The sequence below is a fragment of the Vigna unguiculata genome, chromosome 6 (genome assembly GCF_037176805.1).
Source record: "Vigna unguiculata cultivar grain cowpea cultivar isolate G323 ecotype 2 chromosome 6, ASM3717680v1, whole genome shotgun sequence".
Classification (NCBI taxonomy): Eukaryota; Viridiplantae; Streptophyta; class Magnoliopsida; order Fabales; family Fabaceae; genus Vigna; species Vigna unguiculata.
In genome coordinates this window covers 10,887,428-10,904,206 of record NC_140797.1, presented here as the reverse complement: position 1 = coordinate 10,904,206, position 16,779 = coordinate 10,887,428, and the positions used below count along the sequence as shown (strand labels likewise).

Below are 16,779 nucleotides of genomic sequence, written 5' to 3'. Positions count from 1 at the left end.
TAAACATGAATCACGAAGATAGTATCCAATAGGGATACATACCATATGCTTATATCCCATAAATAGTGAATAAAAAAAATATAAAACATCATAAATATGTGATCCCAAAATTGGTTCAGACATCTTTATATGCTAAAAGAGATGTAATGAAAATGACGTCATTGATAAATTTACATCTTATGAAAACCATAATATTATAAAGTGTAAATCTCAAACTCCCACTAACTTAGTACATCAAAAGACTTAACCACTCTCATATGAATTATATGACTTTAAAAAACTTTAATAGTTAAGCCTTTAGTTAGTGGATCTAGTAACACATTTTATGCAGCAATATGCTCAATTCGAGTTTGAAAATCCAAAACTTTCTTTCTAACAAACTGAAATTTTATATCAAAATGCTTTGAGCGATTATAACTTCTGTTGTTTTGGTTTTGAGAGAAATGCATAGCAACAATATTGTCACAATATATCACAAGTGGCCTAGAAATGCTTTCAACATTTTAAAAGTTAGAAATCAACTTTTTAAGCCGCACAGCTTGACAAGTGCTTCATAACATGCAACATACTACCTCCATGGTAGAAGTAGCAGTAAAAGTTTGTTTAACAATCTTTTAATAAATAGATTCTCCTACCATCATAAAACCAAAGCCATAAGTATATCTTTGGTCATTAGGGCAACCAACAAAATCAGAATAATCATTGACCTAAAGTTGATAAAACCTTTTTAACGACTTTCCAGCTACCCAAAATTGGATCGCTCAAGTATCTCCCTAAAGCATTAACAACAAAAGCAATATCGGGAACGAGTACAAACTTGAGCATATATTAAACAATCAATAACAGAAGCATATGAAACTTTTTCCATTTCAACTCTATAATTATCTATCATTTTGTGGACATTGAGATTTAGAGAGTTTGTCACCTTTTAAACAGGTGCAACACATGAGAAGCAAGAGTGCAAATTAAACAGTTTGAGGACTTTATCAATATATCCTCTCTGAGACAATCCAAGAATGCCATGCGACCTGTCACGAAAAACTGAATGCATAATTTTAAGACTCCATTTTATGTTTTTTTTCCTTTCTAAAATTTTCTTTTTAGTTTAAAATAACTATTAGTTTGTCTTGAATTAATTAGTTTTTAAGTGTTTAGAAAAATAGAGTTTTCTTTAAAATGTTATAAAAGGTTAATTTAGTAAGATAATTTCGTTTTGCCAGCATTGACCAAGTCCTTCCCTACAACACACCCATTAAAGAATAAACAACTTTTTCTACTGAATGGCCGATGCACGAAGGATCAATCCAATGCAATCCAAGATTGGTGAACGTACGTGATGCATAACGAAGAGAGAGAGAGAGAGAGAGAGAGAGAGAGAGAGAGAGAGAAAGAGAGAGAGAGAGAGAGGGAGTGAGAGAGAGAGGGAGGGAGAGAGAGAGAACAACTTTGATGCAAGAAGGTTGATGCTGAAATATGATGCGCGACGATGCGTAATGAAGGCTCGGTGTAAGACCCGGGAAAATTAAATAGTTATTTAATTAATTATTTAATTAGGACGGGTAATAAGAATATTCAAAGTAATAAATGCGGAGAACTATGACATGGAAGAGTACTAGCTCAAGTGGTTGAGAGTACTTTATTGTGTGTGAGGACTTGGGTTCGAGTCCTATGTGTGCTACCTGGATGTTATTTAAATTGTGTGTTTTTATATTGGATGCGTGTTGTCATGATAAATTCTTAAAATTGTAGGATTTATCATGAAATCTGGATTTGTTGAATGGTTAGGCCTTGGTTTGGTATGTGCATGGGTGTGGGTTCAAACCTTGTTGAGAACTAACTTACTTTTCTTTTTGCTAAATTTCATTAATATGAATATGAAGGGGTTTGAGAACCCTAGCAGCCAATGAATGGGCAAATCAGAGGGCTGGACGTAGCTTGAGAAGCGGCTTAATTAATCATTAAGCTTTATTTTACTTAAATTTTCGTTTAGTGGTAAGAAGGGGTAATTAGAGAGGTAGTTAGTAAAGGAAAGGAAGAGAATTAGCAAGAGAAGGGGTATTGAGACAGGAGCGTGGGCGTTGGGTGGAGAACATCTGGTCTGGACGCATTACAAAGAGGAATTGGGAGGAAGAACGGTGTAAAAGGTACAAATCAAGAGAGGAGAAGGTTTTTACTTCAAAGCACACTCATCAATTCGTGTTTGGAGCAAGGAATCCAGGTTAGGGGAGTTGCTTTGTGTGTTTATAATTGTGATCGATTAGTTTTGTGCTGCCATGTGTAAATGTATGAATTTTCCTCTCTGTCTGACGCTATTTTCTGGAAATTCTGGGTTCTGCCCAGAAACCGCCTGGCGGGCATGCATATGCCGCCAGGCGGCACATTAATTTTGTTCCCGTTTTTTTGGATTTCTGGTATGAACTGCCTGGCGGTGAGTCCGGGATCGCCAGGCGATGCATAACGATTATCACTGTTTCTTTGTGTTGTTGTGAATTCTGTGAAATCATGAACTCTCCATTGCTTTCCGATGTTCTGCGATTGCATATAGTGATTGTAATCTTGACTGTTTGGGTGTTGCGAATTAATTAGAGTATGGGCAGAGAGGATTTGTGATTGAGATCAAAAGGTCATTCTGAATTTTGATGTGTTGATTAGAAGTAGTTGTTATAGCGGGTATAATATAATTCGATGATGATTCTAGTAATTCATGTGGAAGTGCTATATACGTGTTATATTCAATGGTAATTGGGTGTTTGATCAAGTTCTGGAGAAATTGATGGGCTGTGCAAGTATGGAAATTAGGGAGCTGTTTCAGGGCCTGATGTGCCGCCTGGCGGCGTAATGGTGGCCGCTAGGCGCCAGTGAGTGATTTGGGACTGTTGGGGTCTCTGGGGCAGTGGCGGAGTGAAAGGTGAAGGGTGAACTCGTAATGGGGCAAAATCCAGTATAATTGGGGGGTAAGGGTGGAGGAAGTGAGAATTCGTGATATTATAGGTACGCCAATGTGCGGGAAGAGAATTGAGATATAAAGAGGCCATTAGGTACTGGAAATTTTGGTGGTAAAGGATAAAGCGTTGTAAGCAAATGATGACAAGGGGAAAATACCCAAGTTAGGTAGCGAATGGTGTACCTTGGATATGTGGCAATAAAACTAACCAATTAGCTAAGATAAGTCTGTATGTGGCCATTTGGTATCAGAGCAAACGTTTTGATGCTTTTGGGGCAAACTGGGGAGTGAGCTCACGTTTGTTGTGAGAAATTGATTGATGTATGCTGAATGTTAAATATGATAGAGTATAATTTGATCTTTAGCTGTTTGATTTTAACAGCTGAAATATGTGGCGTGCACAGGCAATGGCAAACAGGAGGCGTAGAAATACCGCTGGCGCTGATGAGATTGCTAATGCGATCCACAGGATGGTGGATGCTATGCAGCCTATGGTAGCGCCCCCACGAGCTATGATTCCGCCTGTCAGACCAGTGACCATGGAGGACTTCATGCGTCACAAACCGGCTAAGTTCACTGGGAAAGCCACCCCAGATGAGGCGGATGCATGGCTCCGAGAGTGCGAGAAGATATTCAGGGTGATAGAGTGCTCGGAGGCCCAGAAGCTTAACTTTGCCACCTTTCTACTGGTGACAGAGGCTGAGTATTGGTGGATGAATATGCAACAACAGATGATAAACCGAGCTGAAGAGGTGACTTGGACTAGCTTCAGGGTGAGGTTCTTGGAGAAGTATTTCCCGGATAGCGCTAAACATGAGCGCGAGGCAGAGTTTCTCACCCTGCAGCAGGGAAGTTTGTCAGTGCAGGATTATGTGGAGAGGTTCGAGTACCTCTCGAGATTCTATTCTCAGACAGTGGCGGAGGAGTGGCGCTGTAGAAAGTTTGAGGGCGGCCTCAAGCATGAATTGAGGCGTTTCATAGTGCCACTGAGGGTGCGAGAGTTCCCTATCTTGGTGGAGCAAGCCAAGAGTGTGGAGCAGCTGGAGAAAGGACCCAGTCAGGTGAACCGTACACAGAGGAATAGTACTGAGGGCAGATTCCAGAAGAAGCCCTACAGTAGACCCACCGCGTCTTCGTGGAGGCCGAGGTGCTATAACTGTGGGGGTGAACATCTTCAGCGAAATTGTACTAGACCCGCCCGCAGCGGAGGCAGTGGCATGAGCACTCGTAAGTGCTATGCCTGTGATCAGCCATGACACTTTGCCGATAGGTGTCCTAATAGGAAGACTGCACCAACATCACGACCTCAACCATCCTCTTCCGACAGGCCGAGAGCCGCAGGCCGGGTTTTCGCCATGACTAGCACAGAGGCCACCCGGTCAGGTAATCTGATTCTGGACCATTGCTTGCTTTATGGTAATAGTGTGCTAGTGTTATTTGACTCAGGAGCTTCGCACTCCTTCATATCCCATGACTGTGTGAAGAAATTGGGGTTGTCCACTCGTGACCTCGGATGCGAGTTGATAGTCTCGACACCCGCATCTGGACAGGTTTCAACAAACATAGCCTGTGTTGGATGCTTGATGGAAGTGGAGGGCAGACGCTTCAAGGTGAATCTAGTCTGTTTGCCCTTGGAGGGATTGGAGGTCATACTAGGAATGGACTGACTGTCTATCAACCACGTGGTACTTGATTGTGGACGGCGCAGAATTGTGTTCCCAGAAACAGAGGGGATAGAGTTGGTGACATCTGGAGAGGCAGTGAAAGAGATGGAGAATGGGGCGACTTGTTTCGTGATAGTGGCCCAAGAGAAGAAGATGAGTACAGAAGAGCAGATCAGTAAGATACCGGTGGTGGATGAATATGCCGACGTATTTCCAGATGAGATACCCGAGTTACCACCCATCCGGGATATAGATTTCTCAATTGATCTAATCCCTGGAGCGGGTCCAGTGTCGGCAGCGCCATACAGAATGGCACCAGCTGAATTAGCAGAGTTGAAGAGTCAGATAGAAGACCTGCTAGAGAAGAAATTTATCCGACCCAGCGCTTCACCGTGGGGAGCCCCGGTGTTATTAGTGAAGAAGAAAGACGGTAGTTCTCGGCTGTGCGTCGATTATCGTCAGTTGAACAAGTTGACGATAAAGAACAAGTACCCGCTGCCTAGAATCGACGATTTGCTTGATCAGCTCAGAGGGGCAGGAGTATTCTCCAAGATTGACTTGAGGTCTGGCTATCATCAGATCTTAGTCAAGCCAGAGGACGTCCAGAAGACAGCCTTTAGATCGAGATATGGACATTACGAGTATGTCGTGATGCCCTTTGGAGTGACAAACGCCCCAGCTGTCTTCATGGATTATATGAACCGCATCTTTAGACCGTATCTGGACAAATTCGTGGTGGTGTTTATAGATGACATACTCATCTACTCTCGGAATAGGGAGGAACATGCAGGCCATCTGCGAGTTGTGTTGGAGGTACTGAGGGAACATCAGTTATACGGGAAACTGTCCAAGTGTGAATTCTGGCTGGACGAAGTACAGTTTCTGGGGCACGTAATTTCTTCACGGGGTATATCAGTGGACTCGAGTAAGATTGAGACGGTGTTGAAATGGGAGAGACCTCAAACTGTAACAGAAGTCAGAAGCTTTTTGGGATTGGCTGGATATTACAGGAGGTTTGTGGAAGTGTTTTCTAAGATGGTGAGTCCATTAACTCAACTCACTAGGAAGGATCAACCCTTCTCATGGACTGATAAATGTGACGAATGCTTTGAAGAGATGAAAAGGAGGTTGACTACCGCTCCAATTCTGATTATTCCAGATACCAGCAAGATGTTTGAGGTATACTGCGATGCATCCTATCAGGGTTTGGGTTGTGTATTAATGTAGGAGAAGAGGCCGGTGGCTTATGCCTCTAGACAGTTGAAGGTGCACGAGAAAAACTACCCTACCCACGATCTGGAGTTGGCTGCTGTAGTGTTCGCTCTTAAGACATGGAGACACTATTTGTATGGCTCCCAATTTCAGGTATTTAGTGATCATAAAAGCCTGAAATATTTGTTCGATCAGAAGGAGCTAAATATGAGACAGCGGCGCTGGATGGAGTATCTCAAGGATTACGATTTCGAGTTGCTTTACCACCCTGGTAAAGCTAATGTGGTTGCGGATGCCTTGAGTCGGAAACGGATGCACATCTCAGCTATGATGGTGAAGGAGTTGGAGTTAATTGAGAAGCTCCGGGATATGAATCTGGGTATGCAGTTGAGTGGAGATTGCATCAAATGTGGAGTGCTTACGCTGACTAGTGATGTACTGGGAGTTATCCGTGATCGACAGAAGGATGATGCTGAGTTACAGCAATTTGTGAGTTGGATAGGGACTGAGAAGGGGAAAGACTACCGGATTGGGACAGATGGTATTCTGAGGTTCAAAGATAGAGTCTGTGTGCCTGGAGATTGGAGGTTGAAGAAACAGATTCTAGAGGAGGGCCATAAAAGCCGTCTTAGCATACATCCAGGTATGACTAAGATGTATCACGACCTGAAACAGTCCTTCTGGTGGAATGGGATGAAGACTGACATTGCAGACTTTGTGGCATCATGCTTGGTATGTCAGAAGGCCAAGATTGAGCATCAGCGACCAGGGGGTACACTTGAGTCGTTGGACATCCCTCAGTGGAAATGGGATAGTATTGCCATGGATTTCGTCACTCACTTGCCGAAGTCTGTGAAGGGGCACGACTCAATCTGGGTAATAGTGGACAGGTTGACAAAGTGTGCTCACTTCCTTGCTATTAATCAGAAGTGGTCAATGGATAGATTGGCTGAGTTGTACGTGAGGGAAGTGGTCAGGTTGCACGGAGTGCCGGCCAGTATAGTGTCAGATAGAGATCCGAGATTCACTTCTCGTTTTTGGCAGTCATTGCAGGCAGCGTTGGGGACCCAACAGAGGATGAGTTCTGCATATCATCCTCAAACTGATGGTCAGTCGGAGCGTACCATTCAGTCCTTGGAGGATCTGTTGAGGGCTTGTGTATTGGATCATATGGGCAGTTGGAGTGAGATGCTTCCCTTAGTGGAGTTCACATACAACAACAGTTATCACACCAGCATCGGTATGGCTCCATATGAGGCATTGTATGGGCGGCGGTGTAGGACGCCACTGTGTTGGAACCAGGATGGGGAATCATTAGTGTTGGGTCCTGAGTTTTTACAGCAAACCTCTGAGAAGGTTAGGGCGATCCAGGAGAGGATGAAGGCTACACAGAGCAGACAAAAATCCTATGCAGACAAAAGGAGACGACCTCTAGAGTTTGAGGCTGGAGATCATGTGTTCCTCAGGGTGACACCAACGGCTGGTATTGGGAGGGCCATCAAATCGAGGAAGTTAACCCCGAGATTTGTTGGGCCTTATCAGATTCTGAGGAGAATTGGGGTTGCAGCTTATGAGATAGCCCTACCACCACACTTGACGAATCTGCACAATGTGTTCCATGTCTCCCAGCTGAGGAAATATGTTGCAGATCCGTCGCACGTACTGGAGTCAGATGATATTCAGATCTGGGAGGATTTGACGGTGAGCACTGGACCAGTGCGAATTCTGGATTCACAGGTGAAGCAGCTGCGGGGGAAGGAGATTAAGACGGTGAAGGTGCTGTGGGATGAGACTACCCAGGAGATGACCTGGGAGATGGAGGATCGCATGAAGCAATCCTATCCGTACTTATTCCCTAGTAAGTTTTATTTTCGAGGACGAAAATCTTAAAAAAGGGGGTGTAATGTAAGACCCGGGAAAATTAAATAGTTATTTAATTAATTATTTAATTAGGACGGGTAATAAGAATATTCAAAGTAATAAATGCGGAGAACTATGACATGGAAGAGTACTAGCTCAAGTGGTTGAGAGTACTTTATTGTGTGTGAGGACTTGGGTTTGAGTCCTATGTGTGCTACCTGGATGTTATTTAAATTGTGTGTTTTTGTGTGTTTTTATATTGGATGCGTGTTGTCATGATAAATTCTTAAAATTGTAGGATTTATCATGAAATCTGGATTGGTTGAATGGTTAGGCCTTGGTTTGGTATGTGCATGGGTGTGGGTTCAAACCTTGTTGAGAACTAACTTACTTTTCTTTTTGCTAAATTTCATTAATATGAATATGAAGGGGTTTGAGAACCCTAGCAGCCAATGAATGGGCAATTCAGAGGGCTAGACGTAGCTTGAGAAGCGGCTTAATTAATCATTAAGCTTTATTTTACTTAAATTTTCGTTTAGTGGTAAGAAGGGGTAATTAGAGAGGTAGTTAGTAAAGGAAAGGAAGAGAATTAGCAAGAGAAGGGGTATTGAGACAGGAGCGTGGGCGTTGGGTGGAGAACATCTGGTCTGGACGCATTACAGAGAGGAATTGGGAGGAAGAACGGTGTAAAAGGTACAAATCAAGAGAGGAAAAGGTTTTTACTTCAAAGCACACTCATCAATTCGTGTTTGGAGCAAGGAATCCAGGTTAGGGGAGTTGCTTTGTGTGTTTATAATTGTGATCGATTAGTTTTGTGCTGCCATGTGTAAATGTATGAATTTTCCTCTCTGTCTGACGCTGTTTTCTGGAAATTTTGGGTTCTGCCCAGAAACCGCCTGGCGGGCATGCATATGCCGCCATGCGGCACATTAATTTTGTTCCCGTTTTTTTGGATTTCTGGTATGAACTGCCTGGCAGTGAGTCCGGGATCGCCAGGCGATGCATAACGATTATCACTGTTTCTTTGTGTTGTTGTGAATTCTGTGAAATCATGAACTCTCCATTGCTTTCCGATGTTCTGCGATTGCATATAGTGATTGTAATCTTGACTGTTTGGGTGTTGCGAATTAATTAGAGTATGGGCAGAGAGGATTTGTGATTGAGATCAAAAGGTCATTCTGAATTTTGATGTGTTGATTAGAAGTAGTTATTATAGCGGGTATAATATAATTCGATGATGATTCTAGTAATTCATGTGGAAGTGCTATATACGTGTTATATTCAATGATAATTGGGTGTTTGATCAAGTTCTGGAGAAATTGATGGGCTGTGCAAGTATGGAAATTAGGGAGCTGTTTCAGGGCCTGATGTGCCGCCTGGCGGCGTAATGGTGGCCGCTAGGCGCCAGTGAGTGATTTGGGACTGTTGGGGTCTCTGGGGCAGTGGCGGAGTGAAAGGTGAAGGGTGAACTCGTAATAGGGCAAAATCCAGTATAATTGGGGGGTAAGGGTGGAGGAAGTGAGAATTCGTGATATTATAGGTACGCCAATGTGCGGGAAGAGAATTGAGATATAAAGAGGCCATTAGGTACTGGAAATTTTGGTGGTAAAGGATAAAGCGTTGTAAGCAAATGATGACAAGGGGAAAATACCCAAGTTAGGTAGCGAATGGTGTACCTTGGATATGTGGCAATAAAACTAACCAATTAGCTAAGATAAGTCTGTATGTCTAATGTGATGATAGGACCATCCTGTAGGGTGAAGTGAGTGAATGCAAAGGATGGGGTAATCTCTTAAAAATTATTGAATTATTACTCTAGAGGAGAGGTCTTAGTGAATCAAAGGTTGAGGATGAAACGTCTCAAGAATGAGATATAGGAAAGTATAATGATAGCGGGATGATTGTAAAGTCAATAGGTTTGTGATAGAACCAATAAGAAATGTTCCTTAGAGTCATTTTTGAATGCAGAATCAACTGAATTGAGTGCCAAAACCAGCTGCAGAATGCTTCTGGTATGGCGCCTGGCGGTCTACTGATAGCCGCCAGGCGATAGCCTTAGCGAGGGTCTGCACTGAGCAGGCGCCTGGCGGCACGGTGTGCTCCGCCAGGCGGTGACGAGAAAACAGTGAGGTCTGGAGGGCGCTGGCGCCTGGCGGAAAGTGGATACCGCCAGGCGGTCTGGAACAATTTCGCCTGGCGGCGTGTGGGCCGGGCCAGGTGGAAACGCTGTTGTACTTGCATTTGGTGTGTGGTTTTGTTAAGCTGACAATGATGCTTGGATCGGGAGATGCTGTGCCATGAGCGGGTAGGTTCATGGGTGGTGTGACATGTGATGATATGAGCGGGGAGGTTCATATCAAGTTACTCTCACGTGGGGATACGAGCGGGGAGGTTCGTATGTTCCGTGCTCACGTTGAGAGATGCCACGTGCGGGGAGGTACGGGGGCTGGTGGATCACATGTGTTGGACTACGGGCGGGTAGGTCCGTAGAGCAGGAGTACGAGCGGGGAGGTTCGTAGAGGCAGGACCACGAGCGGGCAGGTTCGTGTGAGCATCAGATTCCCGAGTCCAAGGCTAACCAATTGTATGACTTGAAGACTGTTAAGTCTTGGGGTTAGGGTCTTGGCCAAGATTTATAGATAATGATTAAGATAGGGAAATGAACTGTCTTGTGTTTATATTCTTGTTATTTTATTTTCTCAGCTCACCCTTTCTGTTTGTGTGTGGCGATGATCGTGTAATTCGTTACACGGGAGCAGATGTTGATGTAGGTGGTGCTGAGGATGTTCAGATGGCGGAGTGAGGGGCTAGCATGGGAGTAGCTCTAGGGTTTTAATGAATTGTAATTTATGTTTAAATGCAAAATTTGGGAACTTGTAATGAATTATGAGCCGTTATGAGTTTTGACGCGATAACTTAATGAAATAAATTTTTCCCGCGTTGGGAATTTTATCGAGATGATTATTTAATGAAAATGTTTATTTAAAATATTTATTTTTAAGTAATATTCCCTAGGGATGTTACACTCGGGATCTAGAGTTCATGATGAGATGAAGGTTGATCAAGGGTGCAAAAAAATTTTCTGGTTCAAGATCACAATGCTGGATTCGGGACAAAGGAATCAAGTTAGGATTTTTTTCTTGGTTTTTGGCTCACATTTTGTAAAGGGTTTTTAAGGGCAAATTTAGGTTTGTTTTTGAAGGGCCCTGGTAGTGCGAGACAGTGAGGAATTTTGTGAACTAGGGTTCATCTTCTAGGTGGGAGCAAGAGTGAGAGGGAATGCATTGTAAGAAAGTTTTCCCTAATTCTTATGAGCACAAAGTGGCCTTTAGAATTTGGAGATTTCTCTAGCGTGTAGATTGATTTCACTTAAATAATCATGAGCACAAAGTGGTCGGGACCACTAAGTGAGCTTCTTTCACTAATTTATTTATAGTGCTTGCTTGATCTCTTGTAATCGCCTAGTATTGTCATGAAATACAATTTGCTATTCAATTTCCTGTCTACTTATCAACTTTTGTTTCAAATTCTTCACAGTTTTTAGATTTTGCGTATTTAAGATTCAGTTGTAGTTTATGTTTTAAGGATCTAAATTTTGCACTATTTTTAAATTCCTTTCTTGTTTTCAGTTTCAAATTCAATTTTGCAATCTTGAGTTAGTGATTGAGCATGATTCACAATTTTGCACACATAAATGTTTCCTTTTTGGGAACCAAGTGACCCCAAAGTGGGCATAAATCATTGAGATGTCTTCTCGAGTGCAGAGGAATCCATTAGCATATCATTGTACTCAGTTTTCAGTTAGTCATTCTGCAGTTTTCCATTTTGATATTTCTCATTGGCTATTTTACTTTACTACTTTGTGATTTTGCTATGAATTTAAGTTATTTGTCTAAGTAATGTTAATTCCTTGTTTTTGCTCGTGTCACGAGTTCTGGTAATGGTTTAATGGTAGATATGTACTTTCATCGTTTTATATTTTTCTATTTCTTAGCTTCTTGCATTCTGGTTCTGATTATTAGTCTCTATTAGTGCATCATGGTTAAATTGCTAGCTCCATTGCATATTTAAATTATGCACTTGCTTATGCATCTTCTTGTAGTCATACTTTAGCATTCACATATCCATAACTTGTAACGTCCTAGCCGAAAATTACTTACTAAAAATAAATAAGAAATAAGATTTAATAAACATCACATTTATTCTTGCAATTTCCAAAAAATGCGGGAAAATTAAGTCTTCAAAAACCATAGTATTCAGTTATTACAAAAAACAAATCCTCTAAAATAAAAATTACAAAAGGAAAATCCATAATGAAATTTAAGAAAAACTATCCCAAGTTGATCCCCACTCCGTCTCTCTATGCCTCTGCATGCTCACATGCATCAACATCTGCTCTCATGTAACGAGTTACATGACCATCGCCAAACACACACAGATAGGGTGAGCTCATTTAAATAAATCAAACACATATCATAATAAATATAAATTTCAACGTCTCCATAACATGACCCGGGTTAGTATAATCTTTTCCGTTTTTCTTAGGTCTCCATTTCCAATACTTGTATTAGACGTCTATCATTTCTATACCCTTTAGGTGAGATCAATGATCGATCTTCGCTGAACAAGTATCTACTCGCCCCTCCGACTAAAGGCCACCACCTGATAGTCCACACGTGGGAATAACTTTGCCACAACATCTCACCGTGACACAAAGTGGAGCTCCCGAAAACAAACACAAGTTTGTAGATGTTCCCAGACTACCAAAGCTCTATCAGAATGCACTAAAGAGGGCAATCACCCGAAACCTCGCCGTACGAGCCACAACTCGCACACTCCACTGGACTTCCTAAACCACCAGGATACAACCTAAGTGGTCACGTGTTACCCCAATACAAGATACACTCGTCCCTGGCCCCCAACCAAAGCCTCACATCATGAACATCACCTAAAGATGCGTAGAAACCTTTCCTCGCGCACCATCACTGAACCAAAACCGCCTGGCGGGCAACACACACCGCTAGGCGCCAAGCGCCAACAAAATCCTCACTCCACCATCACCGCCTGGCAGACTCCAACCTGTCGCCAGGCACCTCGCTGTCCGTCACCGCCAGGCACCTCGCTGTCCGTCACCGCCTGGCGCACCCATCTTGCGTCGCCAGGCACCAGCCTCCTTCTAAGCCTTTTACTTCATTCCGCCTGGCAGGACCAACCCCACCGCCAAGCGACCTACTCGCACTTTGACCACTGTCATTGGTTTGTGTCCCGTCCGCTTGGCGACTTGTCCACGTCGCCAGGCGCCATACCAGTAGCGCAATGCTACTAGTTTCTTGGCACTTAAACGGATCCCCAAAGGATCCCAATCATACAACACAACAATTATAGAATAAATAAGGCACTCCATGCAAGGTTCTTTTGCTACTTTATCATCCACACAATTTAATCATGCAGTTAAAAATTTTCAATATAGCACATATCTCGTACATACCTAAATAGTGAAGCATGCAATATAAGCCACTTCCCCGACTAGGTCCAATCTCTAACTTCTCCACGGTCCTGGCCTGCTCCACCAGGACTGGAAACTTTCTGATCTGTAGTGGCACCAGGAATCTGCACAGTTCGTGCCTCAAACCTCCCTCAAACTTGCGGCAGCACCACTCCTTCATGATCGCTTGCGAGTGGAATCTCGCCAAGTACTCAAAACGATCCACGTAGGCCTGCGCAGATTTACTGCCCTACTGTAAAGTGAGGAAGTCAGCTTCTAAGGCATGCTTGGCCGAATCTGGAAAGTACTTCTCCAGGAATCTTGTCCTGAAGTTCACCCAATTCACCTTCTCCTGACGGGTCTATATTTGTTGCTGCATCCTAGTCCACCAGTACTCTGCATCGCTCACCAGCAAGAAGGTGGCAAATGTTAGTTGTTGTGCCTCAGTACATGTCAACACTCGAAATATTTTCTCACACTCCCTGAGCCAAGCATCGACCTCATTGGGAGTAGCTTTGTCGCTGAACTTAGACGACTTGTGTTTCAATACATCCTCCATAGTGACTGCTCGAGTGGGCGGAACCATCGCACTTGGTTGCGCGACAACAGGCTGTATCGCGTCAACCATCCTATGGATTGCCTGCGTGATCTCATCAACTCCAGCATGGTCTGGATTCGCCACATATTTAGCTGCTGAATCACACAACTTAATTTCAATATCATCATAAAGCAAAACATACATTCACAATTCAAACGTAATAAGCTTACTCCCCAAAGATCCCTAAAATCATTGAAATCATTAAACCAAAACCGATTGGCACGCATCTCACGCCACTAGGCGGAATCTGGGTCCAGACCGCCTGGCGGGCATCACACACGGCCAGGCGCCAAGCACTAGCAGAATCCTCACTGCACTGTCATCGCTTGGCAGACTCCACCCTGCCTCTAGGCACCTCGCTGTCCGTCACCCCCTGGCGCACCCATCTCACGTCGCCAGGCGCCAACCTCCTTCCAGGCCTTCTGCTTCACCATTCCGTCTGGCGGGACCAACCCCACCGCCAGGCGACCTACTCGCACTGTGACCACTATCATTGGTTTGCATCTCGTCCGCCTGGCGGCTCGCCCACGCCGTTAGGCGCCATACCAGTAGTGCAATGCTACTGGTTTCTTGGCACTTAAACAGATCCCCAAAGGACCCTAATCATACAACACACCAATTATAGAATAAATAAGGCACTCCATGCAAGGTTCTCTTGCTACTTTATCATCCAAACAATTTAATCATGTAGTTAAAAATTTTCAATATAAAACATATCGCGTACACACCTAAACAGTGAGGCATGCAATATAAGCCACTTCCAAGTATCAATTTCTTTCATACAAGCATGTCCCCAACTACCAAATTACTCATTCTTCTGCACATTCATCCAGTTACTATTAAGCCAATTCATAGTCATACAACTAGTATCACCTAGTATCCTAATTACCGATTACACATAAATACAGTCCTTATCATATTTCCCCATACAACCTTATTTAGTTTCAGTGTAAAACTCCCTATTATCCCACTAGCATACATTCTACATTATGGTTTAATACATATTGCTGATCTTTAATAACCGCCACTACCCTATATTTCCCTTACATACATTCAACTATCCAACATAATACCCAAAACGTGCAATCACAACAGAAACCCAATTAACTAGCAAACCGAAATGTCGCCTGGCGGCAACCTAGAACGCCGCCAGGCAGTGCTTACTAAAATGGGTTCTGCACATACTGTTCTCGCACCAGTAATGACCCAAGTAATTCTACTTTCAGCACTTACCACCACATTGTCAGAAATATCTAGTGCATACGTCATACAAAGAACAATATATTAAGTTGAATAGTATTTATATACCACGACTCATCCATAAATTACCAATTTGATACTTATTCATCACCAACTCTAGCATGATCCTAAATCACAAAATTTCACGTCCTTCATATCATAATCATAATAATGAAACTGGAATATCCAAATGCCAAAAAATTTCCCTCAAGTATTTCACCAAACGTCATCCAGGCAACACAAATCATCACAAAACATCAAACATCAGCGAATTGGAAAATCCAGTTCCGCCGCCAGGCAGGCAGAGTCTCGTCGTCGGGCAGATCATCAAGAAACCTAGAACCGTGAGTTCTGTAGTAGGTGTTGTCTGACGGTTCGCATGTGACCGTCAGGCGGTTTCTGGAAAGTTCCAAAAACCCGATTGTGACGTAGATGAAAGTGAACCATGGCATTCTCAAATCCACAACACATCACGAGTACAGATAATTAAAATTTGAACACTTTATAAGAACTTCCCTAACCTGGGTATTCCTTGTTCAATTGCTCTTTCAATGTCCCTTCGCGATTCCAATTTGATTCCAAGCCTTCACCTACTTCCAATCAAACTCACCCACTCTCTTTAGACTCAATTTTCTACCCAGAAACCTTCCCTTACATTGACCACACGAACTTCTTCTTCTCACCCTCTCTTTCCACTCCCTTGACCTATTACTCAAGCCCTTAGTGATGTGTTAAGGTACAAAAACGAGATTAGCATTAAAATTTGGCTTTAATTGGTTTTCAATGCTCATTAGGACTTGTTTTTACAACCCACCCTAACTGCCTCCTAGGTTTTCCTAGGCCTTTAGTAAAAAAAAATATTTTGTCTAAGCCAAGGTTTGAACCTATCACCAGACAATTGCAAAGTCAATGCCAAACCATCATCTCAATTCATATTTCATGCTAACTAATATAATTTAATTAGCATATCATTCTTCAACATGATCATAAAAATAAAAATAAAAATAAAAATAAAAATAAAAATAAAAATAAAAATAAAAATAAAAATAAAAATAAAAATAAAAATAAAAATAAAAATAAAAATAAAAATAAAAATAAAAATAAAAATAAAAATAAAAATAAAAATAAAAATAAAAATAAAAATAAAAATAAAAATAAAAATAAAAATAAAAATAAAAATAAAAATAAAAATAAAAATAAAAATAAAAATAAAAATAAAAATAAAAATAAAAATAAAAATAAAAATAAAAATAAAAATAAAAATAAAAATAAAAATAAAAATAAAAATAAAAATAAAAATAAAAATAAAAATAAAAATAAAAATAAAAATAAAAATAAAAATAAAAATAAAAATAAAAATAAAAATAAAAATAAAAATAAAAATAAAAATAAAAATAAAAATAAAAATAAAAATAAAAATAAAAATAAAAATAAAAATAAAAGTAAAAATAAAAATAAAAATAAAAATAAAAATAATAATAAAAATAAAAATAAAAATAAAAATAAAAATAAAAATAAAAATAAAAATAAAAATAAAAATAAAAATAAAAATAAAAATAAAAATAAAAATAAAAATAAAAATAAAAATAAAAATAAAAATAAAATAAAAATAAAAATAAAAATAAAAATAAAAATAAAAATAAAAATAAAAATAAAAATAAAAATAAAAATAAAAATAAAAATAAAAATAAAAATAAAAATAAAAATAAAAATAAAAATAAAAATAAAAATAAAAATAAAAATAAAAATAAAAATAAAAATAAAAATAAAAATAAAA

At 41.0% G+C, this 16,779-nt stretch overlaps 1 protein-coding gene across 1 annotated transcript; it reads left to right on the top strand.

Annotated features, from left to right (window-relative positions):
- The first annotated feature begins 3,351 nt into the window (after nt 1-3,351).
- LOC146885518 (uncharacterized) lies at nt 3,352-4,200 on the top strand. Its single transcript, XM_085674969.1, has one exon. The coding sequence runs from the start codon at nt 3,352-3,354 to the stop codon at nt 4,198-4,200; it is 849 nt and encodes a 282-aa protein (XP_085531095.1).
- The last annotated feature ends 12,579 nt before the right edge of the window (nt 4,201-16,779 follow it).